General features: G+C 37.1%; 2 protein-coding genes across 2 annotated transcripts; both read left to right on the forward strand.

Annotated features, from left to right (window-relative positions):
- The first annotated feature begins 66 nt into the window (after positions 1-66).
- On the forward strand, positions 67-4,612 carry LOC311072621 (synaptosomal-associated protein 23-like). The gene is made up of 8 exons (XM_084097771.1): positions 67-79; positions 705-778; positions 1,122-1,163; positions 1,329-1,377; positions 2,307-2,424; positions 3,715-3,867; positions 3,989-4,133; positions 4,441-4,612. Exons 2-8 carry the CDS (start codon positions 722-724, stop codon positions 4,510-4,512), a joined length of 636 nt encoding a protein of 211 aa, XP_083953897.1. The 5' UTR covers positions 67-79; positions 705-721; the 3' UTR covers positions 4,513-4,612.
- A 5,179-nt stretch (positions 4,613-9,791) lies between these two features.
- On the forward strand, positions 9,792-25,011 carry rin3 (Ras and Rab interactor 3). The gene is made up of 10 exons (XM_084097553.1): positions 9,792-10,090; positions 12,593-13,250; positions 13,884-13,998; positions 14,818-14,890; positions 15,000-15,091; positions 16,747-18,177; positions 19,119-19,427; positions 22,789-22,920; positions 23,560-23,723; positions 23,808-25,011. The coding sequence occupies exons 2-10, from the start codon at positions 12,654-12,656 to the stop codon at positions 24,132-24,134; spliced, it is 3,240 nt and encodes a 1,079-aa protein (XP_083953679.1). The 5' UTR covers positions 9,792-10,090; positions 12,593-12,653; the 3' UTR covers positions 24,135-25,011.
- Positions 25,012-26,901: the final 1,890 nt, after the last annotated feature.

The following is a 26,901-nucleotide window of genomic DNA, read 5'->3' on the forward strand; positions in this document are numbered from 1 at the left end:
AAGAGGAAACTTATACGACATATAGCCTACAACTGCATCATAACTCACCACTCATCATCAGAACTCTGGAGCGTCTTGAGTAAGTTCTCAGATACATATACACCTGTACATTAACTAAAAGAGGCACAAAAATATACTTTGTAGACAGCTCTCACTTTAACTTACTCTTTTGTTAAAATTCTGCTGTGCTTGATAGCTTATTTAGTTTGACTTACCCTTGTGCTGTGGTGAAAATCCTTTACCTAATTGATCTGAGTTTATGCGCCTCAGTTTTTTAAGGTCTTAAACTGAGGTCCATAAACTCAGTCTCAGATTATTTATGCCTACGATCAATCATTTCTAAAAAGAAATACAAAACCTGTGCTAATTGAAAGAAAAGTTGATAAAAAGATTGAATCCAATATTTGGCAATAATATAGTATAACAACAGATTTATAAACAGTTTTTTGAAAGCCGGCCATTTTTGACTTGGAACACCCATAAGTCTAACAAGGTGGGGCAAAAATTCCCCCCAAAAGTACAAATATTTGAAATGGTTCTCTTTGTTTAATATTGTCACATACAATCACGTGAAATTTAGTTGTATTTCCATGGAAAGCTTCATTTGTGGCAATCTTTGTTTATAAGCAAATGTATCATCTTAACTTTGATTTACTGTATAGGCTACTTTTCCCAAAGTGTATGTAAAGTTTTTGTGCCAGCAGAATCCCAATTCAGCAGTATGGCAGACATGTCAGTGGATGAGATCACAAATAAAGCCAACCGTGTAACAGATGAGGTAGGTTTGTGATATCATAAAATATTGTTATCTTCTTTTAGGTCCTCTTGTTCTTTTATTAGATGCTGTTTCTGTTCCTGTAAAATTCCCAGCACGTATGAAAGCAGCATTCTATTTCTCTAAACCAGAGATAAAATTCCTTCTTTGCTCCATCTTTCTTTCTCTTTTCTTCTCACTTGTATAGTGCTTGTCATTTTCCAGGTCAAATGTGGTTTATTGAGAACGAAGCTCGTTTTGAACAACCACAGTTTATCAGAAGTATTAATAAAATTTGTTTAGCATAATAGATTTATCATTATACTACAGTAATGTTTGACTAAGTTTCTTTGTATTTGTTTGTCAGTCAGCTGATAGTTGTAGACGAATTTTACAAATGACAGAGGAGGTAAGTTGTCTTATTTCAACCAGTTAAACCAATCACATGGATGCTCCTTAAAAGCTTGTCCCAAATAACATATGCTGCTATTTGAAATGTAAAAATGCTCAGAACAATTGCAATTTGCTCATTGCTTTAAGTTGAACTTGACTTGAAGCATGTGTGTATTTGCAGACTATGACCATCGGGGCCAAAACAATAACTATGCTGGATGAGCAGGGAGGTGAGTCTGTTATCTCAGTGCACCTGATTCCTGATGTCTACTTCAATATCTCAAAATCTGGAGGCCTTTTCACACATTAAATCATTTCTGAATATTATTATGGATGGCATTTAGAGTATACTTTATAGTAATTAGCCATGAAATGCCTCTTAAAGGTAAGGTAGGCAATTTTCTGAGAGGCTAGCAATAGCAAGCTAGCTTTGAAAGCATAAGATCCCACCCTCCCTTCAGAGCATCTCCAAAGCCACGCCTCCTTCAAAACACATGAACGCGTACAGCAGGGAGCAAACAAAAGCGTCATGAGAGACGGCGTTAAACTAGCGCATGTCTCAAAGCACATAACATTACAATAATAATGAACGTAAACACTGAGCTGTACCACTTGACTGCTGCATATTCATTTCGCCGTTGATAGTGTTGCCATTTAAACGTATAAATTGAAGTCACAAACTGATCAAAGTATAACATCACGGGTTTCCATCTCTAACATATTAACTAAGAAGAGCAGGTAGGACATAGTAATGATTGGACAAACTTTTTATGGTCCTACACCTTCCACAGACGATATATTTTCATATAAATGCATTAAGACCACTTAACTTATTGATTGCATTTAGGATGTGAATGTTAAAAATGTTTCTGGAACAAATCACCTACGCTGCCTTTAAGGTGCAATCCCATTCGCCATTGGTTGGCAAATTTTCACTTTCAAAATCCAATCATCGGAAATTCCGTATGTAGGTAAAAAAAAAAAAAATCCCCATTCTGCACTGGGATCAGGTTAATCATGCAAATTTTCTGCGGTGACCAACAGAAAGTTGATTGGTTGGAAAGTGACCTCTGTGTGAGCCATACTTCATGCATCACTATTGACAATGGACAACAGACTGGTGACTATCACACCTTTATTCTCTTTCTCTCTATATCAGAAAAACTAAGGAATGTGAAACAGGAAGTGGGCCAGATCGAGCAGGACATGAAACAGGCTCGAAAACACCTGAACGAACTGTCCAAATGCTGCGGCCTGTTTGTGTGGCCATGGAACAGGTTGGTTAGAGCATCTACCTTATTATGTGACAATGAGTTTTAAATTTAAATTAGTTAGACTACATTTCTTGTCGGACTACAACACAATTAAGAAGTAAGACACTGTGGAATAATATTGGAATTCTTAGTGGGCCAGGGCCTGGTGACTTAAAGATGACTTAAAATTACTTTAAGTGATAAAGCATAAATTAAAGGTACACTATGTAACTTCTGGTGCTCTAGGAGTTTAAGAAACAAAATTGCATGTGTCTTTTGACGCAGGTACCGGGCTACAGTCTGAATATAAACACTTATTATAGGCGTACCGTAGTTATTCATAAGACAAAAACATGGGTTGGAAGATGGATTCATGATGTACTTGCTCAATTTATAATTTTTGAACAAAAAAAGTTACATAGTGTACCTTTTGTGAAGTGTGATTTCTAGAACTGGAAAAGTCATGTAAATTAATCAAGTCTTATAACTCAATGGGCTTTTTTATAATGAAATTTTAAAAACATTTATACATTAAATGCATTCTAGCTGTGTCAAGCTCTACAAAAGCTTTTTTTTAGAAATTCAAAAACTTGGCTACTTCTTTCTTCAAGTGTATTATTCAGAAACAAAGGATTTCATGTAAGATGCTGAAAAGAACAACAAATGTTGTGTTTTGGATGATAGTCCCCAAAGTGAGATTCTGGTCTACTGATATCCCCGCCAGGTTCTTAACTAGCTTAACCGTCAACCAGGAAAGACCATGCTGGTCCAACTGCTTAAAGGAACACGCCGACTTTTTGGGACTTTAGCTTATTCACCATATCCCCCAGAGTTAGATAAGTCCATACATACCCTTTTCATCTCCGTGCGTGCCGTATCTCTGTCTGACGCACCCACCGCTAGCCTAGCTTAGCATATTTTGTCACTTATTGGGAGCAGAATGCTAGCTGGAGCCATTTACCTCCAGTCTTTGCTTTGTGCTAAGCTAGGCTAGCGGTGGGTGCGTCAGACAGAGTTACTGCACGCACGGAGATGAAAAGGGTATGTATGGACTTATCTAACTCTGGGGGATACGTGAATAAGCTAAAGTCCCAAAAAGTCGGCGTGTTCCTTTAATCAACTACATTTTGTTGGTGAATTGCCTAGCTATACTGCTCCACTACCTAGATCAGCATTAAACCAGCACTATGCTGGTCTAAGCTTACCTTTTCAGCAGATATAATTATCAACTAAATTGCCACTTTTAGTTTGTGGTTTTCACCTCAGTGCTTGTATTTGATCTATTTCTTTGGATCTGAATGGCTGCTCTTTCAGAGTGAAGTCCTTCAAGAGTGGCAGGAGATATAAGCAGGGTAAGGAACCAAAAGAAAGCAAGTGGAATGTGGTATCCAGCCAACAGAGTGCCATCCGCAATGGGCAGGCTGTTTCTGCTGGGTCAGCAGCCCCCTCCGGCCCTTACATCAAAAGGTGAGATTTGTGTTATGCATTGCCATATGGCACAAGCTGTTAATTTATATTTAGACACATGTTTATCTAATAGATGTAATGGTCTTACCTTGAAAATTCAAGTGATTTTTTGTTCTGTTAGAATAACAAATGATCAACGAGAAGTTGAGATGGAAGATAATCTGAAGAAGGTGGGCGACTACATTGTTATTATAAAGAGCATGGCACTGGGAATGGACGACAAGATCAGCAAACAGAACCAAGATATAACGGCAATCAAAAATGAGGTAAAGTTACTATTATTAAATCCAGAGGTGATTCAGTGGGATAATAGTGCATTTGTGGCGCTAGAGATTTAGATCTAGCTGGCAATATACACTCTAGTGACAACTTCTACACGTATATGTATGTTAATTAAGTTAACAAATATAATTAAAAATTGTAAGATTTAGAACTCAGAAAGGTTTGAGAGCTCAGTGGAGGAAAATATTGAACGACGAAATGATCTGTGTATTTTACTTTTTTACTTGGCACAGTAATGATGTGTATATATATATATATATGAACTGACTCCTTTATTGCCTTTTTTGCCAGGTTGAAGAAAATATAGATGATGTTAATGTTGCAAAAGAACATGCCAGGAAACACCAAAAAGGGAAATCCTGACAGGACCACCACAAGTTTAAGTCGGCATGACAAAAAAAATAAAAATATCCTATTGATTTTCTAAATGCATGTTTTAGATTTATTGTGAACAATTATTCTTTGCATATGTGCATTTTTTTTTTTTTTTTTTTTTTTTGACCTTGTAACTTTTAATCTAAATAACTCAATCTTCTGGTGAAAAGACAGACTTCTCTGTAGTGACTTCTGCAGGACTTCTCCAATCATTTAGTCAGTTTAAACTCCTGCCCTACAAGCTTCCGTTCAACTACCTCCAGTTTTGTGTGCAATGGACAAAACTCAAAATCCAGTCAACAACCAAATGGATCGAATCAAGCCCTGCACTAAAAAAAAAATTTCTTATCCGAAAATCTGTTTCACTCTGATGTACATCACAATACGAAAGAAAAGATCTGCTGCTACTTACATTTCCATTTCACTTCCATTTGTGTCTTTTTATTGTAATCTTGGTGTTTGTAAATAGCTGGACACAAGCTGTGTCATTAAATAATTTGCATAATAAGGCTTTAAGATGATTGAGCCTTTGGAAAGTGTGATTCAAGTCAACATAAAATTTAAGTTGCAATTGTCTTTTCTTCCCTATTATGTCGTATATCCGAGTGAAAAGGCTTCTTAAACAAGAAAAAAATGTAGGGCGGGAATTAATTTTGGCCTAATGAATTGAGTGGATCATTGGTTGGTCGTGGTATGCTATTGCTGTGATGTCATGTGAGTGACAGGCTGTCCCACCCTTGCTCCAGTAAACACGTCATCAGAGAAGAGAAGAGATGTGGCTGCAAGATATTTCATAATCCCTTTATGTTGTACTTTGTACTGTATGTCCTCTGGACTTTGTGTCGAAATGACCAGCAGAGGTTGCTGTTAGACTATTTTGAAATCTAACCACAAAAAGTGCTTCCTAAAATGGAGGCCTCAAAAAGCATAGTTTACTTATGTTATGTAGGAGAATTTTCTTAGAACTGATTACACTCTGACTCATCCATGAGTTCTAACACCTATTCTTATTGATTGCTTTTCTTCATTACATGAGTTTTTTTGTTGTTTTTTCTAGTTATTTATGTTCTGTAGTGGTGTTATTGGGCCTACCACATTGCTTTCTGTGGCTAAGTGCAGCAGAGCTCGTTTCTGTCTTGACAGTTAGGCATATATCAAGCAGGCCAACACATGCTTAAGCTCTTTTGGACTCTTTTTCTTTGTTTTCAGGGATACCTGTGACTGGCAACTAATACAAACACTTTTCACTTTGCAGAAGTACATTTAGACTGCATTCTCGCATGAAGTGAAATTCAGACCAACAACACAACTTTGATATTTTGTATACAATGGTATAAAAAAGATGTTAATACTGAAGTTCTTAGACACAAAATTGCCATTTACTTTGCCATTTACCATTTACTTATTTACATTTTTGCTGTCAAAAATTACACAGTAGTGAGTTCAGTATTAGAGCCCCTCCCCCAGGGGGAACCTTGAGGGTATGCAAAAAAGGCAATATGTAGCGGTCGGAGTATGCATGTATATATGGAGTACATAACGCATATATGGAGCTTACCACAAAAAGAAGTGTTTTTATAAAAGAAGTCGCGGATGATTTTTTGACAGGTATAGTATTCGGTTTACAGCACTACTTGTTTATAGTAAAACAATTCCTATAGTGGTAAAGCAATTCAATGACATGGTAACTGTGATCACTCTCTTAACAATATGTATGAAGTAATGTCAAATGTCTCTCTCCTTTTAAGTCAACCAGGAGGCCGGGGCCCATTTTTGGATTGGATTTTTAGTTTGTTTAAAGCATTAATTTATGCACTCAACAACTGTCATTTTTAATGCAAAACCAAAACTGGAAAAGTCATTTGTATGCTATTTGCGAGTAAAAATCATAACTATAACTAAAAGTGGTGTAATTTTATTGGTAATAAAAAGTGTAAATCCTGAGGAACATTCAGTTATTTAATTATTTTTCTATAATTATTGTTTTCAATTATTTTAATCTATTGCTACTCTTATTTTCTATAGATGAAATATTTTCTTCTTTTTTTCTTGAAAATGAGCAGCAGAAGTACCAGAAATATATTTGGAGGTCTTTGAATATCATATTAGACAATGGGGGGAGTCAAACAGGTTGAGAACCACCTATTTAAAGGGTCGTCATCGGATGCCCATTTTCCACAAGTTGGTATGATTCTTTATGTAAAGTTTGTAACATACTTTGGTTAAAATTCCTCAGTGGTTGTGTAAAACAACATCCTTTTTACCTCCGCAAAAACAGCTTTGTTCACAGAGACCCGTTTCGGTGCATGTCTCTTTAAATGATAATGAGCAACACCCATCTCTTCCATGAGACACATAAAGTGCTGCCTTGGCAACCACTGGCTGAGGGCGGAAATATGCTAATACGGGACAGTCCTAGTGGTTGTGGGTGCCGGAGCATGACATCATATTGCTCAGAAAATCCAAAGGCTTGATTATTGAGAGTGTTTAGGCTTTTTGAAGATAAAAAAAAAGGAGTGAATGGATTTTTTTTCTTCATTATATGGTGGTTGTGTCCACACACTGCAAAGACACATTTATATCCAAACCATATATAAGTGAATTTTACATCCAATGACCCCTTTAAGATATAGTGCATGCTATTAATTTTTAAAGCTTGTCTTATTTGAACCCCCTTATTTCAATACTTCTATTGTTTATCCGTGGTATTAAAATGGCGGACCGCTTGGTTCCATCCGGACCAGTTGTGCCATTTTACCGTTTCTACAGTTTAAAGTGAGCAGCGCGTCAAGACAACAGAGTGGTTCACACCATAAGTGCTCAGGGTCGTTTACTGTAGCCTAATCATATTTTTGCGCTACATCCTCTGATATATTTTTATCTAGAGCTAAATACACTTCAAGCCCTTAACACTGTGTATGCGTTGCTTCTCTCACTCTCGCAAATACGTAAAGCGCCACACGAGCTGCAGATGGCATGGTTATTTTAATAACAGTAGCAGAAACACGGTGGGCAGCAAAATAGATACTTTTGCTAAAATGATGCAGAAAACGAGAATGCAACAAATACAATTATTTTTTATCTGTCATAAAGATGATTCCGACCGTTTAACTAAACCAGGTTTGTGACAAGTTATCTTGTCAACAAGTTACCCCCCCCCCCCCCCGCCCCCCATACATTTTACTTTATTAATCAGCATATTAAGAGCATTTCATAATAAACAGTGTTATAATTTGATATAATTAATTGAATACCCCTGGTTTATGTAAGGCCACGATATACTCATGGAGATGTTCTTTTTCGTTCTTCATTTATGGGTAAAACAAACTTCGAAATACACGAGCAGTGATATACTGTTATCGAACATCCGATGGATGTCTAACCTCTACCGACTGAACAGGCCAAATTAACCAGAAAAGATTTTCTCGTGAAAGAAGACGGAGCCTCCGCTCACACCTACGTAATCGCCATGGACCAATGTACAAAGCGAAATGTTCACTTTGGCAAGTTGTTTCGAACTCCCAAAACGAACTTTGTTCGGCCTGATTTTGTTCGAAATGACGTCACATCAGTTCGTTCTTCGATTTCGCTTGAAGTATATCGGGCCTTAAGGCTGCAAGTCTGCCATTTGGGATAGGGCCAAAAACGAAAATATCTGGTGGTAGGCTACTTAAAAGTAATTTCTGAATTAATCCGAATTGTTTAACAAATTGATTAAATAAATTATTTAATGACTCATTAAGACAACCATTTTGTTGCCATCTATTGGTGTAATGATATAACCCATAGAAAGAGTAAACGATAAATCACCACCATTAATGCACAGACTGACACCCTGACTGGAACATGCAAAACACAAAGCCAGTGCTGTTGAACCGTTACATCAAGATGCCGCTCGGCCAATCAAATTCAAGGATATAGGACTTAATACTATTTCCAGTGTTCGTATGTATACTGTATTGGGCAAACAAATGTTGCTGGACTACTGAATTTAGAAATTCCTGTAGCCGTGTGAAGCTGTGTTATTCCTCTGAATGCAGATCTACAGTGATTTGGGAAGTTTCATGCAGTGTTTCTGCTGAACTGGCAGCAGCTGTGAGAGCCGAGTGGAAACAGTGACTGAGTCTCCTGGATGTGAGGAGTGAGTCACATCAACCCCCCAGCCCCACCCCTTCCAAGATTCCACAGAAGTCATCACTTGAGCTGAACCCAGAACAGCGTCGCCATTTTAACTTGCAGCCAAAAAATCCAACTTTTGCTTGTTTGCACAACTCATTATGAGTCTTAAATAACAACTCTAAACATAGTTATCAAGTGACAATCAGTCAGTTACCACAATGATACAGATATTTCACAAGAGAGTAAGATAGGGAAGATCTCATCTACAAGCCTGACACTTAGGTTGTTTGGGTCAGGGACGATAGTGTCTTTTCTTCTTTGAGTTCACTCACTTGTGGAAGTCACACCTCACTAACAGGAAGCATCTGCTGTCAAGCTCACGGGTTTGTAAAGCTCTTACAAACAAACCTAGATGACTATACAAATTGATTTGTCATGCAAAACATCAGACTTCAACAGTTCATTTAAAATTCACTTTTTTTCATAGGACACAATTTGCTGGTCAGAACTTATATTTTCATAGTATGATCTTGATGCATTAACCTGCAAATGCTTCACACTCTTGAAAGTTTTCAGAGCTTTTGAAATTACAATCAACTGCCTGCTAATGCGAACGGAAAACAAATCGTTTAAAAGTGCATTATACTTGGCAGCATCACAAATATGTTCCCCCTCCTGATGGCTCTTGAACAGGTGGTGCAGTGTAGATGTTCTCCATCAATTTGCTTTGAGGACGCTCTTTGCAAATATTATGGATCCAACGATTAGGAGCATCGAGGAGGGTGGGGTGGATGGGATGCCATTCGCTCCCAATGGTAAAACTAACCATATGTTGGACTGCAGACCTTATGGAACTACTTTTGGGGTTCCTGAGCATCTGGAGTTGTTTAACTTCAGACACTTTCAGACTCTATGGGGGAGGAGGGAGGGAAGTTCACTCCTCATAGCTCTGTTTTTGGGGTAAACACATCTGCGGACATTGTTTATGCTGCGTTCACTATGAAAGCGAGACGGAGACGACGGGAAGCAGAGTGTAGTGTGTTAATGTTTGAGGTTTATTTAGCTCAACTGTGTGTGTGAGACTGTAGGGGGGTGGAAAGGGGTTGGCTGACCACCCTGGACAGCCCCTTCCTGACTACTTTGCTGACAGGAAGTTAAAAAAAAAAAAAAAAAAGGGGACGTGAATTTTTCTGTTTCTTCTTTTTGTTTTTTCTGCATTTTAATGATTTCGGCCACCCTCATTCACAAAAGGAATACATAATTCGGAAAGCGCACCAAAGAGAAAAACACAAAGTGAAAGAGCTAAGCAAGAATATGGAGGACATCTTTTACTGCATATTTGGTCATTCTGTGAGGGATTATTTGTGACGCCAAAGGAAGAATGTTGAGTTTTAAGACTGAATGATGAAAACAGCTGTTGGGACTCAGAACACGGAGCATCCTGAGAGTAAGTATTGCCAGATACACCGCAGCTGTCTTAGCGTTTTTTTGCTATTTGCTCTCACTGAGCAGAAAAGGTATTTGTTAAGTCCTGAAATTATGCTGACTTTTTGGAAAGACTTGAGGAGGAATGAAAACCACTGGAAAGCCGGAACAACTTGAAGTCTTCACTTTTATACTTATTTAAAAGATGAATCAATATTTGTGAATTTCCAAACACTTCATCTATTGTGAATATCATGGATCCAAATGTAAACGCTTAAGAAAACCTCATTTTGAAAGGTCACTAACCTGAATATGTGGGAGAGATGTGGATATGTCTCCCAGGTCCAGATCTGTATCTTTTTCAAATACACTTAAAATATGTAATGCTTTTACATATTTGAAGTGTTTTAAATGGTTACTAATATAAAATATAGATTGCCAACAACGTGTGTGCATTTCAGCCAGGTAAATGTTGAGGAATTGCACAAACACCCATGTTGCTTGTCTCTATGTCTTGGGTATTGTCTCTAAACCCAATGTCTCTTGTTTTATTTAATGGATATTATCTTTTTATTGTGTTTTGCAATAATTGGGCAGTGATGAAAAGGCCAGGTTACACTTTATTTCAAGGTGTCCGTGTTACAGTGTAATTATACATTTAAGTACTGAATAACAATAATTATCTAAATGTAGTTACTATTGGGTTGCTTTAGGTTTAGTTGCATGTAATTATCCCTAATTTATAGTTATTACTCACTCAAAAAAATGAACTAGGAAGGTTGTACACTTTACATAATATATTTATATTTAGTTTACTTATAATAATTGTGTTTGTTGACTTGAAATGTTTTTTTCTATTAAGGTCCACGTAATTATGTCTCAACTTAACAGTACAAAATCCTAACGTGTTGTCTAAACACAAACCATTTATGTTAAGTAAAAAAATTCTTAGGGTGGCAGTATAGTGCGACGCCAACTGCCATTTTGCCCTAACTTAATTTGATTGTGTTCAATCTGCTTAATATGTAAAATTTAAGTTTACTTAATCCGTGTGTGTTGGATTACATGAATGATTTGTGTTGCATTAACTGAAACTGGGCAGTGCTTGTTAGTTCCCAGCATGCTTTGCATATGGTTGAATTAAGAGAGAATAAATGTTAAAATTAAGTGTTATTTTATGTTTTTTTGAGAAAATGAGAAAAGGGGAAGACTTGATAGTGTGCAATTGTGTTTAATGTTCAATTACGTTGGAATTATTAGAACCATTTAAAATACAGTGGGTTACCATTGTGGAGAAGTGTGGAGCATTTTGTTTGGCTGTGGACTGATTTGTTTACTTTTAACTGCTTTGGCTGAAGGAGCATGTAAATCTTAGCATTTAAGATGCTAATATGTGCTACTGCTAGCAAATAGCTAGCTATAGTCTATTCATTTAATTATGTGTCACTAAAATAAATAAAATATGAATGGGTGAATGAAAATAACAAACACATAAGTTGAATGCAAAGTAAGTAAATTAGTTGGGCTGACACTATTAAATTAAGCTGTGTCCAACCATAGTAAATAAGTTGAATCAACCTTAATAAATTAAGTTGACCCAACGTAAGTACATTAAATTGGAATAACAGAATTGCATAATGCTGAAATAAAGCAAGTTAATCATGTGGAAATCATTTCCATGATTGTTTTATGTTCATTCAAAGAGTTATTTTTTTGAGTAAGAATGAACATGTAACTCAAAAAAGATGCAAATGAGTTAAATGGAAATATTAATATCATGTTTAACCAACACATCTATTTTGTGTTCAAATAACATGATAAAGGTTGGTTGACTTAACTTGGTTTGTTTAGATGGAATATAGGTGGCATGATTAAATCATGTTCATCCAATGAATTATTTTTTTGAGTGTACAGTAACTACATGTAACGTGTAACAAGGACACTGTAAAGAAAGTGTTACCAAAGGCTAAAGAAATCAAATACTTCCTGACAAATACAGCAGTGTTTAGTGAATTCATGAGTTCTCATGTTCAGTTTGCAAGCAATAAATATTGATATGGCTTGCTGTCTGCAATGGAAAATGAGTTACATACAAGCTGTAAAGTTCCCCCGAAACATATGTCATATATGATATTACAGTACAGCAATGCCAAAGGAGAGATTTTTGCAGGAACTGGAGGAGGGAAACATCCTGGTAGCCAAGAAACAGGAAGAATGGGAGACAGCAGCTTAGCTAGAACAGAGAACAAAACGGCTGCTATGATGCACAAGGCTTATTTCATCCTCACGTGAAAATGCTGACACATTCCCTGTTGCACAACTTAGCCATGTTGGCACATTAATTACGATCATATGACATTCTGAACTGACCTCATGTTTTCAAGGGACAAAAAATTAAAAAAGACTTCTGTTTTTCCTTCTACTGTATGATACAGTGGTTATCTTGTTCTCGAGTTTGTTGCAGTTTTGTTATACTGAGATTTTTGAATGTTTGAATGTCCATAATCTTTTTTTGTTTCTGCAGGGTGATCTAAAAACATTCATCGATTTCTTCTCAAAGTTCTGTGTGTCCTGCAGTATGCACTATGCTTTCTCCTGGCCCTTCCACAGCACCTCCAAGCCTCTCCAAACCCTCTTCCCCACCCCTATCTTCACCTATTCAGGCATCTTTCCATTCACAAACCACTCCTCTTCCTCCTAGTCCTCTTTCTTCTTCCTTGACTTCTTCAGCCTTCCCATTGGTTGATATATCTGACAACCCTTCCACTGACACCGCCTCCCTTCCGCTCCCTACTTCACACCCAGTTGCATGTGTACAACCTTCCTCACCTCAGCTTAACTCCAAACCATCCTTACCTCCTCCCCACAAACCCATGTCTCCCCAGGCCTCAAAGCCACCCCTCCCAGCACAACTTCCCTCTGCTCTTCCTAAGAGCTGCTCCTCAGCCATGCCTAGACCACCTCCACCTCCTGCCATTAGGCCCTCATCTCCACCTCAACCCAGACCACCTCCACCAGTAGTCCCAAAACCATCAGTCCCCACATCTCCAGTGAGCAAGTCCAATAAACCTGTTCCTAGTATCAGCATCCTGGAGAAACTGATTAAGACGTGTCCAGTGTGGCTTCAACTGGGAATGAAGCAGGACAGAGCCATGTATATACTGAGCAAGGAGTTTCCTGGGGTGAGAGGAAAACACAGGAAATGATTCACATAAAATGCATTGTTTTGTTCTACTGCACTTTATTTATTTTAAGTTAAAAAAAAAGAAAAAAAGAAAAGAAAGAAAGTTAAATACCTTTTTCAAATAGCTAAGTGTGTGACCATTGTGCTGCGCCTGGCTGCTTTTACAGTATCTTACAAGAGAGCATCTTGTTCTTAAAATGTTGCATCAAATACAAACAAATTCAAACTTAAAACACAAAACATATACAAAGCATATACTAGCCTCCAAGTAGACCAATCAGGAAAAACAATCATGCTGCGTTCACGCCATATAACGCAACTTTAGCTATGACGATCATTAAGTATTTAATTATTTATTTTTTACAGTTTTATTTAATTTATATAAAGTTTTTCATTTTAGAAACAATAGCGTTCAGTCCTGCTGTTCGGCAACATCTTTTATCTAATTTTTTATTTTTTTTGCCATACACCTTTTCTCATAAAAGTGCTTCTCGATAGCTCTGCGTTTCGTAGCATACTGTACTGTTTTACTATTCCCCTGCACTGCGTCTTGGGTTTTTAAATGCAAAAATGTGGTCCTTAAAAGCTCTAGTACTGCCGAACTGATTGTGTCATTGGTTTGATTTTGCAGATCTTTTTAGTCAGGAGGGATTCAAGTCAACAAACGATGGTACTGGCAGTACGTCTTCCTGACCAGCTGGGGGAGCCCCATGTCAAGGAACTGCCTATAAAGGAAGAAAAGTCCTGTGAGTTCTTTAGCATTGAGAAATGCCTGTTCATTCAACTTCACTCTAAAATGCTGGGTTGTTTCAACCTATGTTTGGGTCAAATATGGACAAAACCAATGTTTTTTATTTATTTTGATTTAGTGTTGAGCGCAGAATGCCTTTATGCCATAGACAAACCCACACACAAACACATTTGCATACAGACCCTAACCCTAACAAACAAACATGGATACATACCTGAAGACATTCGCATAGATGTTTGAGTGCATACACAGACATAAACAGGTCCTTAAGGGTATCAAATGTGTTTTGACGGTAAGGGTTGCGGGCCACAGGTTTCCTGTTCCCAGCCCTGCATTGCAGTAGTAACTACAGGATGTCCTGCACTGGCCTCTTATAGCTTCATTTCCTTGTGTGTGTGTGTGTGTGTGTGTGTGTGTGTGTGTGTGTGTGTGTGTGTGTGTGTCTGTGTGTGTGCTTAAGTGCATATGTGGTCATTTTCACATTTTTACAAAGCAGTCTTATTTGTCCAGTGGTTACAAAGCTGAAAAGTCTATTGTTTTCATCTTCTCTTTTTTTGGCTGAAATAAAAACTCTGTTAGCGTGGGGCGGTCAGGACATGTTTATTTACACATCATCATTCATTATTATCCCACTTCCCACCCTTACAGATATTACACAGTGAGTTAGATTCTATTTTAGTGTTTCTACTATGTCAGTAGGCAATTAGTCACACAAACAAAGAACTAGTGCCACCACTAAATCGAAGTATTAGCTAACATCAGGGACCAGATATGTGCCTAACATTAACATGTCTGTTTCTTTCATTCACTGCAGTGTTGTACCTTGAAGGGTCTGTGCTGGTGTTTGAGAACATTTTTAAACTCATTGCTTTCTACTGTGTTAGCCGGTAAGATAAACAACAAACAAAATCACAAATGTCCATTTTACTTTAACTTTTTGCAAAATATTCTTTAAAAATGTCTAAAATAGACTTTTCATTTATATTTTTTACTCAGGGACATCCTCCCTTTTCCTCTGAAGTTGCCTCAGGTAATTCAAAAGGTAGCTAAATATGAGGACATGGAGGTGATCTCTTCTCTAGGTTCAGGTAAGACGTAACCATAGTTTATCTTCTATAATTTTAGTTTATTTAAGGTTGCACTCAGCAATTTTTTTGTCTGCATACTTTCTGTGCTGATTTTAGAGTAAATCTGTGGTAAATATAGTGAAATGTTTTAAACAGAGCTCTTATTCAGTAGCAGCCCTGATTCACATGTTGCCCTAGACGAGAGGGGTGGGCAGAACAGAGAGTGGTTGCAATACTATGAAAATGCTGCAGTTGACTGAGTGTCTCATTGTGTGCATGTATACGTCGCCCCAGGGAATATTTCGAAATGAATGTGCACGGGGCAGAGTATGTGTGGGATGCGTTCCAATTCTGTAGAAATCTGCAGAACTTCTGCGCACATATTTTATGTGGGACTGCAGGTGCTATTGTAAAAAAAAAATTATTAGGGTACTGATATGACTCTTATTCTCCTTTGAGGTGATTTTTCGAAAGCTCTATTCATATATTTTTGTGTAAAACTTTTTAAATTAGGAAAAGAATAGTGCAGCTTTCACTGCATGAAAAGAGGTGTATCCGGACCAGTATACTCCTGTATACACTGCTGAAATTCGGAAGAATCCAGAAGTATACTGGCCGGATAGCTCAAATTCCATGGGTCTGTATATATCCGTATACATCCGAAATGATACCAAATCGGATGTATGTTGTGGACGTATACTTCCATGCTACAGCCATTTGTTGCCATGGCAAGTAATCCCATCAAAGGTTTTTTCAAGAGAACATTTTCACACCTTTGTGCACCTTTTGGCCTTCCCCCCTATTGGTCCTTTTCTTTTAAAACCACTCCCATTACCCAGACCACTATTGGAGGACAGGACACATTGAAAACCCAGGAAAGTGATTTGATTGGTTACTTTTAGAACATAGCCCACCCTAGGCCTTATCGCACAGTGATTTGATTGGTTATAGGCCAGCTATGCAGATATTGCTCAGTATACACTAAACCCCCCTTCCCCCAATTTTAATACATTCAAATATAATTTTAAAAACACACACAAAGAACAATGAGAAAGTCTGACATTTTTATTAAGGTAAATAAAACATTCCAAAGAGCATTATAAACAAGCATTAAAAAGGAATGGGGGAACAAAAATATTTGAAGGGATGAAAATGTAAAGGAACAAAAACAAATATAACATGAACATTCCAAAGAACATTATAAACATACATTAAAATGAATGGGGAAAAAGAAATGTGAACAAAGGTGTAAAGGAATAAAATACAAAACGTGGAGATAAGCAACATGCACATCAAAAAGGAACAAATATACAAAGTATACAATATAAAACGAGATCAATAAATAAGAAATATAGAAATTAAAGTGTATATAAAATATATGTAAATATTTTTTAAATGACAATATTGTCACAATGCTTACTGTACAAGCTAATGGCTAAATCGCCTAATGGTAGTTAGTGGTATTAAAACTATTTGGTAGTGCACATTTGTACTTATTTTTTACCTTTTGTCATCGCACCCTAAAGTGATATGAATCTCAATTATGAAATGGTGACAGCTCATGGGAAACAAGTGTAAATAGCAATTGATGCTATAGCATATAATACTTTAGCATGTGGAAATTGTCTTGTAAAAGTTAAATAATGATAACATTCATATTTCTCATACTAACACAGAGTTCTGGAACTCAGCTCTGAATAGTCATGAGGAAGTGGAAAACGTTGCTGGTAGCTGTGGTGCTTTGGATCGACAGGGACAAAGCAGTTCCTGTGAAATCCAGCTTTCCATTGGCAGTGACCGGCTTTGGTATGTCAACCCAATTTTCATTGAGGAATGCAGCAACAGCTTGATGCCCACCTCCTCTACCCCTGTTCTGAGGACCCAGAGTCTCAACGCACCAGTCCAGGCTCCTCCCAAATTCAAAAGGCCGCCACCCCTACGCCCTCGTCCCCCCAGTGCACCTGAGTGCTCTCTAAACTATGCATTAGTCAAGCCTTCAAAAGGGGAGTTTAAGCCAGTTCTTAGTTCTCCTCCCCCTTCAGTCAAAAAAGGGGAAGGAAGTGACTGTGAGCGTGTAGACAGAGAACAAGAGAGACAGGGAACTCCTGTCCCAAGCACTGAGTGTGACAAGCCAGCTGTCTTACAACCAGCTCAGGGCAAAGAAGGAAAGCAACTTTCTAATACAGCTTCACATCGAGTTCCTCCAATTCCTATCCGAAGGAGGTTATCTGAAAAGCAAGCTTCAGAGGAACCAACGCAGAAGGAAGTTCACACCAGCACCACCACAGAAGCAAAAGAAGATATTCCACAAGTACCTGTAGCATCTCTCATTTGCCTAGATGACAATATAGAAGAAAAGGACATGCCCATGGACCCAGATACTCAGCAACTTCAGGAGGTGCCAGAAGAAGAGTCTAAGGTAACTAATGGAGCTCCAATGGTGACTCGAGAGGTAGCACCTAAACCGAAGCGGCCCAATGCTCCAGTGGCACCTCCCAGGAAGAAAAGATTGTCTCAGAATCTGACGGGACAAGTCTCCCAAAGCTTTGGAAACCCACTTACGCCAATTCCCCAAGAGCACACTTCCATTGTTCCTTTGAACTCCAGCAGCCCCAGTCTTGTCAGCCGTTCGCTCTGCATCAACACCGGTCATCCCAAAGTCTCAGATGTTTCTCTATACTCTCCTGAAGGTGGAGCTCCAGCAGACCATGACTCCTACTCAACCAGTAGCACGGAGGAGGAGGCGGATACTGTGGCAACAGGTGCTGTGATGAAGAGGACATCAACAATTATGCTAGACCGTGCCAAGCAACGACTATCAATGGTGTCCATGGCGAACCTCTCCAATGTCCTCACAGGCTTCATGAATGCGGACCGCAAGTGTCAGAAACGCATTGTCGAAATGTCCCGGGATGGAAACACGTACTTTGGGAACCTTGTTAAGGATTATCGAGCTTTCACTTTGGACACCATGCGGAAACACACCTCCAGCACAGAGATGCTCCAAGAGATCCGGCAGATGATAACCCAACTGAAAAGCTACTTGATCCAGAGTGCAGAGCTGCAAAATTTACAGGAAGCAATCGCATACTCTGAGGAGAAACTGGGTAATTGACCACTGCTTTATATTTACTTTGAGAACTTCTGCTTTTTAGTATCTAAACAATTAGTTGTGAAAATGTTCAGATGTGCAGCTTCTGATGTCAGTATGTTTCCATCCAAGCAAATTGAATTTATGAACACTTCTGAGATGAACAATTATTCAAAAGCAATAATAATTATATAATAATAATAATAATATAATACAATAATAATAATAATTTTTAACAAATAACAAATAAAAACTCAAGCAAGCATATGTTTTTTATGCGCATTTTGGGAAGTTTTATTCACATCTTGCTGTATTCCATCCAGCATTTTATCATCCTAAAATTAGCAAGAATCCAAAATGTGCAAACAGAACTCATCTATTGTTTATGTAATTACTTTTTAAGCCTAGAATCATCTTAGCAAAGCACCTGAAGATTGTGCCACCAACCTTACGTTAAACTTAATAGACCGTCTATAAAGGCTGAGCTTTCTCTATTGTGCTTCTCAGTCCATATAAAAAAAAAAGTCCACAGTAAACCACAATAACTTTTATTATCAATTCACTGCTCAAAGAGAAAGCCCAGGAATCTTCTTGCATTTTTAAAGCAGCATTAAATCATCAAGTTTCTAACTAGTGATTGTGGGTGCATTATTAAGAAAGTTTCATATTTTCCCGTGAGGAAAATGAACGCTCTTGCACTGAGACACAAGATATGTTTGCTTGCTTTTCCTTCTCTGTAGCACCAGAGTATTAAAAATGTATTAATGTCTCATGAAGACTTTCACAGTGAAATAGGCATATAATATTTGAAGCCATATCCTCATAGATTTCTATGATTAAAAGTCAGACACATATAAATAATGTATAAAGAATATATAAATGAATAAAGCTTATCTTGGAGATGGTATGTAATTTTCCTTATGTGTTTATGTGTGTATCTGTTTTCCCCCTCTTCAGAGATCATTATTGAAGCGGCATTATGCAAAAGTGTCCTGAAACCCTTACGGGAGGCTGTGTATAATGGACTAAAGGATATCCACTCCCGTGCAGGAAATCTGAAGAAATTGAAAGAGAACCAGCTAGTGGTTCAGGGGACCACCACCACAGACCTGGGGATCATTACAAGTGTTCCTGAAAATGCCATCATGGACAAAATTCAAACAAAGCTCAGTAACCTACACCAAGAATATTCACCTCAGAAGAAGATCGACCTGCTCCTCAAGACCTGCAAAATGATCTACGAATCGATGTCTGTGGGCTCTCCAGGTGGGTTTGATTTGAAATGTTGTGAATTAGAGATATAGTTGATCCTATACTTATATGATGCCTGGTATTCATGTTTATAAACATATACCATGTCAATAATAATATATCTGCCTTCTAACATCCTCTATAAACATTCTCTAGAGTTCAGATACACCCTTAGTAGATCCCTTTTAGTTCGATTTCATATTTCATAATTTATTTTTTTCTATATTATATTATATTATATTATATTATATTATATTATATTATATTATATTATATTATATTATATTATATTATATTATATTATATTATCACCTGTCAGGGCTTGGGGAAACACAGCTCAGATTACTCATCAGTTCTAGAGAATAAGGAGAAAAGAGCACAACCTTTGAGCAGAGAAATCATACGGAAATCACGTAACCAGTGTTTCTCTACAGCTCAAACTCCGCCTTTTCCTCCTCACCCTAAATTTAGTCCAGATTATATCAAAGCTGCCATAGTGCCTCTAAATATGGAAGTGCTACACCTGCAAAAAAGAGTGCTGGACATGCATAGTATTTATCATAATATCAATTCTCGAAGCTCTTGTCTGTTTGTATTATTCTGCATCTACATGCAGAACAACTGAAAGTAAGACTTGATAAACCACTGACCTGTTCTTAAAGACCGCCCCCTCTTTTTTTTAAGTTCTGTAAACAAAGCGCTTCACTTTCATGAAGTGTTACAGCTTGCCATGCTATAGTACTATGTGAATTTGAACCAAAATTTGAGCTGAACTGCAGCTTGAGTTATCTATGCTTAAGATGTTCTTTCCCCCCCTAAAACTATGGTTTAGTTGTTTTCATTTGGTTGTGCTTCATGATCCAGATTTTACACTGGCCAAATAAAAATGAAAATAAAATAAAAAGCCAAACAATATTCAACAACTGAAATGTATTAATAGTATCATGAACTCTTAACAAAATGCTATAATAATGTATTTACCAAATTGTCAATTTAATGTTATATTAATACACTTATTAATACATTAAATACACTTTAATTGAATATTTTTTATTATTTAATTAAAAATTAAATCTTAAATGTGAATAAAAATGTAATTTTAATAGTTTTCAGCAGCCAATAATTCACAGCACAAAACACAATGTGGTCGGCACAAACCATGACATTGTTTCCAATGAAGCCATAATTGATGTAGTCTTGGTCATATTTTCTTTTACGTAATAACCTTGCATAGTTCTGTTCATAGCTTTCAAACATGAGGGCGTGTCATGCAACCCATCCATATTTCCATCAGTCTAAACTGGCTGCATCAAGTGACAGCTGAATTTGTGCAAAAATAACAGAGTTCACATATTCTCTATTTTACAAATGGATAAGCCTATTTATTTTAGTATCCTAACAACTCACAATTTTGCATGATCATTTCTATTTTTCTCCTTGCTATCAGAACAGAGTCACGACTCATCTTTGGGTTGCAACACACCAGTTGAGAACCACTGATCTTTTTTATCCTTTCATACACACCATTCTTGTTTCAGTGCTTTCTTTAATAGGTATTCATGAGCACTGAGATTAGCCCAGATGAGCTTTGCTTGCAGATCCTGAGCTATTATTCAAGTGTTATTCAAAGAAATATCCATCTCAAAGAACAGTCACAAATGAAATCCATTTCCTCTATTACAACTTCCAAACCACAATCTTAAGCAATGGTTTGGCAACACTTTCTAGTCTCATCGGCATCAACAACCCTTTTCTGAAGTCCAAAACAACATATTTTGCTCAGGCACATTACATTATCAGTGTAATCAACAATGACATTTCGCATTGTTTCATTAAATCTTTATTTTTTATTTTTTATCTACTAATTAAACTTAATTCAAGTCAAATTAATTGAACTACAGATAATTCCAATTGGTTTAACCCTACTAAGTTAGAAAAGATAGAACTTTTGATTCTGTGGTTTCTAGTACACTCATTTAGTTGATTTTATTATCTTAAATGAACCTTACTGTTTCACACAGCAGGTGCTATTTTTAGATCCATAATAAAAGGACTGGGTTTCCTGTGGGAATGTAATACTGAAGTAATACAATTTACATCTAATGAGACAATTTACTTGCATATAAATCAGGACGTCGCCTCTAAATGATCAAGATTAAAATTCAACACATTGCATTGCAATTTTGTTTTGAAATCGCATTGCTACTTCATTTAAATGCAAAGCACTGTTTTGAAATGAAGATCGGAACAGATGAACTCACAATGAATCATTCTTTGAAAGCCGAATGCACTCTGCAGTCAAGTTACATTGTTGTGTGCTAGCCTTTGTATTATCATAAAAACATTTAATAATTTCAACGTGAACAGGTAATGCAAACTGATAATATAGCCATTCAGTATTTGGGAATTTTTGATGTTTTAAGAATAATGGTTTTCATTTCTGAGCAAAATAATGTCTGTTGTTAATATAGCTTGATGAGACCTATTTGCTTTCGAAACAATTGTGAGTGAAAAACATTGCCAAATTACTAAATATGGAGAACAACCTTAAGGATATGGGGGGATAAAGTTTGATTGTGTCTAAAATGGACGTCCTGATTTTGCCAAGTTAGTTAAACATATTTTGTTGATCCTGGAACCACATTCCTCTCCGAAAATTGAATCCTAACCATATCCCTACCCCTAAACCTAACCCTACCCATAAGTTATCCATAAAATCAGAGGGAAATTATAGGTGATTAACACTGATGTAGAAGCACCTAACCTTGGTTGAAAGCCTAAACTTAACATAAACTGTAAACTTGTCCCTTAAATCTGATTGGTTGATTGGAATATTGTTCCAGGACTAACAAAGATGTTGATCCAAGAACATATTGCACATATTCAAATGTCACAATTTAAGCATTAAAAGCCTGAAGTGTTAAAATGATTTGGCCATACTGCTCATACAGAATAATGTCAGTCTTGCGACGCTTTTAGTGTACAGCACAGCTCTCTCAGCATATTCTGGATTGTAATGTATTGGCGGCACTCCAGACGCAGTCAAGGGTGCATATATTTCTTGTTCTATATACAAATAAAATACAGGGAGCGCAAATGACCAAACAGGAATCTGTGTAGTGTTGCAATGAATGCGTTCAGGAATGAGAAAGTGTTCCCTGTTAGTGTCCAGCCAACACATTGATCTGCCCCTTAACAATGTGGTAGCATTATCCACATTCTCAAAGCAACGGATTGCCACATACTGTGAGATATTTAGAAATAACTTGTTCTTAAAGTGAGCTTGTTGTATTATTAATGTGATATGAATGATTTAAATGTTTTTTATATTTTATTAATGACTGTTTTTGATTATTTCCTGATTGGTATGTAACAGGAAAGGCTCATGGGGCTGATGACTTCCTGCCTGTGCTGATGTACGTCTTGGCTCGCTGTAACATCAGCGCTCTACTGCTGGATGTAGAGTATATGATGGAGCTAATGGATCCGGCTTTGCAGCTCGGAGAGGGTGAGGACACACACACACACACAGTGAACGTACAAAAACCCGTAGATGTGATCATGTGCATAATGGATTGATTGCATACTTCAAAGAAGAATTATGCCCATCTTCTTTTTGAAAATCAAGAACTTTTCCACCACATCTTAAGTGCATCGAGTTTAAATGCATTCCGTGGTGGAAATGACATTTTAAGCATTTTTGGAGAGGCATATTCATTTGCTTGCTGAGGAAAATGTGACAGATAGCATTTAATGGGGTTTAAATACAAAATATGAAACAATATTTTCACACTTTTTTCCTAATTTGACACTCAGCTTGATTAGAAATAATAAATGTAACAAATATTTTGTCCACGGGTGATATTTATCTTTATTTTCTTTCTTTCTTTACACATGGTCTTATTGTTTATATTTGTTCACTCTTTTGTTTAGATTGTCAATGCTTTTACAATGTAATAATTTGATTAATTTTCATATTTTAAGATTACAAGATGAGAGTAAAACAATAAAATCTACTAATAAAATGCATTGAAATGTAGCAATTTTTTTTAATCATTTGCTTTGGTCACAAACAAAGTAACACTGAATGTCAGCTAGCATGTCAAAGTTACTGCTATATCACCATTATATATCTATATTCTTCTAGGTTCATATTATCTCACCACCACTTATGGAGCTCTGGAGCACATCAAAAATTTTGATAAACAAGCTGTGACCAGACAGTTAAGTTTGGAGATCCAGGACTCCATTCATCGTTGGGAGCGTCGCCGCACCCTAAACAAAGCTAGAGCGTCACGCTCCTCTGTACAGGTATTATGGCAACCAAAATGGCAAAGGAAAACCATTGGTCAGTCAACGTGAGTATTAATTTTTCTCAAATTTCTTTCCTGTCAGGACTTCATTAACGTGTCCTTTCTGGAGGCTGGCTCCAACACCAAGACCCTGGGAGTGCGTCCCAACACTACCGCTCAGGACCTGTGCAATCAGTGTGCGGACAAGTTTGAGGTATTGGATCCTGAGTCCTATTGCCTAAGCGTGCTGGTTGAGGGCCATTTCAAGCATTTGGCCCCTGAAGAGTTTCCTCTCACGATCAAATCCACCTTGCACCACAGTGAGCCACGCATAGATTATTATTTCGTCTACCGCCATGGTCGCTGGCCAGAACAAGAGTCTGTGGACCAGACGCCAACTACACCAGCACCAGAAGAGAGTTTGATATGAACTAATGCGTTTGTGTGCACGTGTGCACATGATGTGTCAGTAAAACGTGAATCTTTATCAGAGGGTTTGAGTTGCTTGAATGGATAACTTTAATATTCAAAAGAATGTAAGCGATGCACAAGAATGTAAGCTGAAAATACAATGCTTAACCACATAGCAGAATGTGCTATTTGCAGAGGGAAATTACATGAGTTCAAAGACTGGCTTACAGGGTGAGTGGCATTTGCTTTAAAACGCTAGCTGGAAAGGTCCAGGTCTGGAATCCGAAAACTGTTTTGAAAAGATCTCATTTTTTGAGCTCGGTGAGCCTCACATGAAGAGCTCGCATCATAAAAACATTCATTTTCTGAGACTCAAGAATAGCAGCGCACACACATCAGATTCATCCTTCACCTTTTTTAGCCTTCAGCAGATCTGATTTTCCCAAGCGTTATACAGTCCTTGAAAGTTTCATGATTTATAAATGAAACTTTAAACTTTCCAACAACGCAAATCCTTTTACATCTCAGGGCTTAGCAGATTGTGACTCATACCCTGTTTCGGTGCTGATTTCTTCATTTATACGTTTCTTAAAGCAATGCATCTTTACAGACCTTGAACTGGTTATGCACCTGCATTGCTTTCATATTATGTACTCAGTAATTTGCCATACAGATATGCTTTCTGTGTTATATTTTCTTCATATTTGGTTCTTTGTTGTTGCATTTTATATCTCACAACATATACAATAGTTTAGACATAAGCTCTGACTTTGTGGCAAATTATTCTAAGCAGCATGAATGCATATGTATCACACATTATGTGAGCGTTTCAATGATCACAACACGATGTTTGTTATATTAAAAATGTATACTGATAATAAACACTTTTTACATTACTTACAGTGTGTGTTAAGAGCAACTTTAGGGTTCCCCTTCAGATAAAACACTTTCCTCGTATGTCTCATCATCTGCACTGTATATAATATGATCTAAATATATAAATTAGCAACAAGCTATGAGAGGCTGTGCATTGCAGTGGTTTTCGGTGTTCATAGAAACGCAACACAAAGCTAAACAACACCAATATTATAAAAGATTTTTTTATATTTTTAACACACTCATTAATATAAATTTCAATTTATGTGCCCCATTGTGCGGTAACAGGCATATGGTTTTCAACTATTTTACAGTCAAATCAGATTATGTAGCTGAATCTGTTGTGTAAGAGTGAATTTAAAGGACTTCAAAACTACAGTAACCAATCAAGTTGCTACCCTGATAATTTAAATGTGATCCAAAACAATACTGCCCACAGACAGTTTTTTAAGGAAACCCTCACATATTAGTCAGTGAGAGATTCAACAATAGCAACATTCTTGTTTGTGCATGAACAAAAATAGGAGGGGGTGTATGAATACCTGTCATATTTAAGACGGCACCAAAGATTTAGCTCCAGGGTGACACGTGTGGGAAGGATATTTGCGGTTTTATCAAACATTGGAATTCTGTGTGGTGGAGCCTCTCTGGAGGCAGATGAGCTCAGCTATGTTTATCGCATATCAATGATATAGGAATGCAGCGGGGTAAAAATGAGACATTGATGCTGACTGTTATACACATGAGATGATTGCAGAGGTGTATGATGCAAATGTGTGATGTCATGCTGTTCTTCTCTTCCAGATGTGACAGTTTCATTAACGCATCACTGTAATCTTTGCCTGAATACAGTGTCATTCCATAAAACCCATGAAACCATTTGATGGTGTACTAAACACAAAAATCTACACTAAAAAATGGTGTAAAAAATGCACTCATAAATTGCTAGTAAATTTCACAAACAGTTACAAAGAAACAGGTCTGTTTAGATATTGTTTAATGTGTTAATTGTGTTTTTAAAAATACATGTTTTTTTCTTATACCATATAGAAATTCTCAAAATTAACACTAAAACACAGTGACCCGGGACATCATTCACCACCCTCCCCCTCATTCATTTTTTAAAGTTAGACATCAACCTTTTTAGTATTCCTCAATCCATTCATTATAAACGATATAACAAGTCAAAATAATAAAGAATTACTGTTTTCTCATTCCTTTTTTGTAGAAATAGTATAGGGTCGCTAACGACCCGAGGTGTGTAACAGTGTAAGTAGCCTATATTTTTTGCTTCTATACTCTTTGGTCATACCCTGCATCACAATATCCATACTATCCATCCTAAATAGATATGTGAAAATAAGTGTGTCCCAAAGCATTGTATGTTGAAAAGAGTACATGTCAAAAGTCCCCGGATGTTCCCTACTATTTCCGGTGTGTGGATTCGTGCCCACATCCCATTGCTTTGGAGGAGGAACTACAAAAACGAGTAAAAAGTGTTAAAAAACTACAAAACGCGCGGATATGCGCGACCGACGGTGGTTTAGATAAAGGGTTGAGTCAGTGACTAATCAAAGTTTAACCTGATAGAAAAAAATATTTATTTAACGTTATCAGAATTATAAATATAACAGATGTTATATGTCATCTGCAATAACAATGTGGACTTTTATAAAGATCCGTTTGGGCAAAACTTTCAAATGCGTCATAATTCATTAAAATGAGGAGAGTTCTCCGCATGAAAGACCCGCGACTGCAGATCAACGTGCTACTGCATTCTCTCTGAGACGGTAGGAAATGAAATGAAATGAAATGTGGAGGATTTTAACTGTGACAAGATGATTGACAGGCCAGTTTACTGTGACAGGATGCTAAAGAGTTAGCAACCGATAAAGACGCAATTGTATGAC

The sequence above is a fragment of the Abramis brama genome, assembly GCF_963993115.1.
Source record: "Abramis brama genome assembly, chromosome: 21".
In the NCBI taxonomy this organism is placed as follows: Eukaryota; Metazoa; Chordata; class Actinopteri; order Cypriniformes; family Leuciscidae; genus Abramis; species Abramis brama.

What these genes read in the sequence shown, in the direction of transcription:
- rin3 (XM_084097553.1), top strand. Translation starts at nt 12,654, where the DNA reads ATGCTTTCTCCTGGCCCTTCCACAGCACCTCCAAGCCTCTCCAAACCC. An exon ending in ATACTCTGAGGAGAAACTGG is followed by an intron (nt 18,178 to 19,118) that starts GTAATTGACCAC and finishes CCCCCTCTTCAG; the next exon opens with AGATCATTATTGAAGCGGCA. An exon ending in CGTCACGCTCCTCTGTACAG is followed by an intron (nt 23,724 to 23,807) that starts GTATTATGGCAA and finishes CTTTCCTGTCAG; the next exon opens with GACTTCATTAACGTGTCCTT.
- LOC311072621 (XM_084097771.1), top strand. Translation starts at nt 722, where the DNA reads ATGGCAGACATGTCAGTGGATGAGATCACAAATAAAGCCAACCGTGTA. An exon ending in CCAACCGTGTAACAGATGAG is followed by an intron (nt 779 to 1,121) that starts GTAGGTTTGTGA and finishes TTTGTTTGTCAG; the next exon opens with TCAGCTGATAGTTGTAGACG. An exon ending in TTTGTGTGGCCATGGAACAG is followed by an intron (nt 2,425 to 3,714) that starts GTTGGTTAGAGC and finishes CTGCTCTTTCAG; the next exon opens with AGTGAAGTCCTTCAAGAGTG.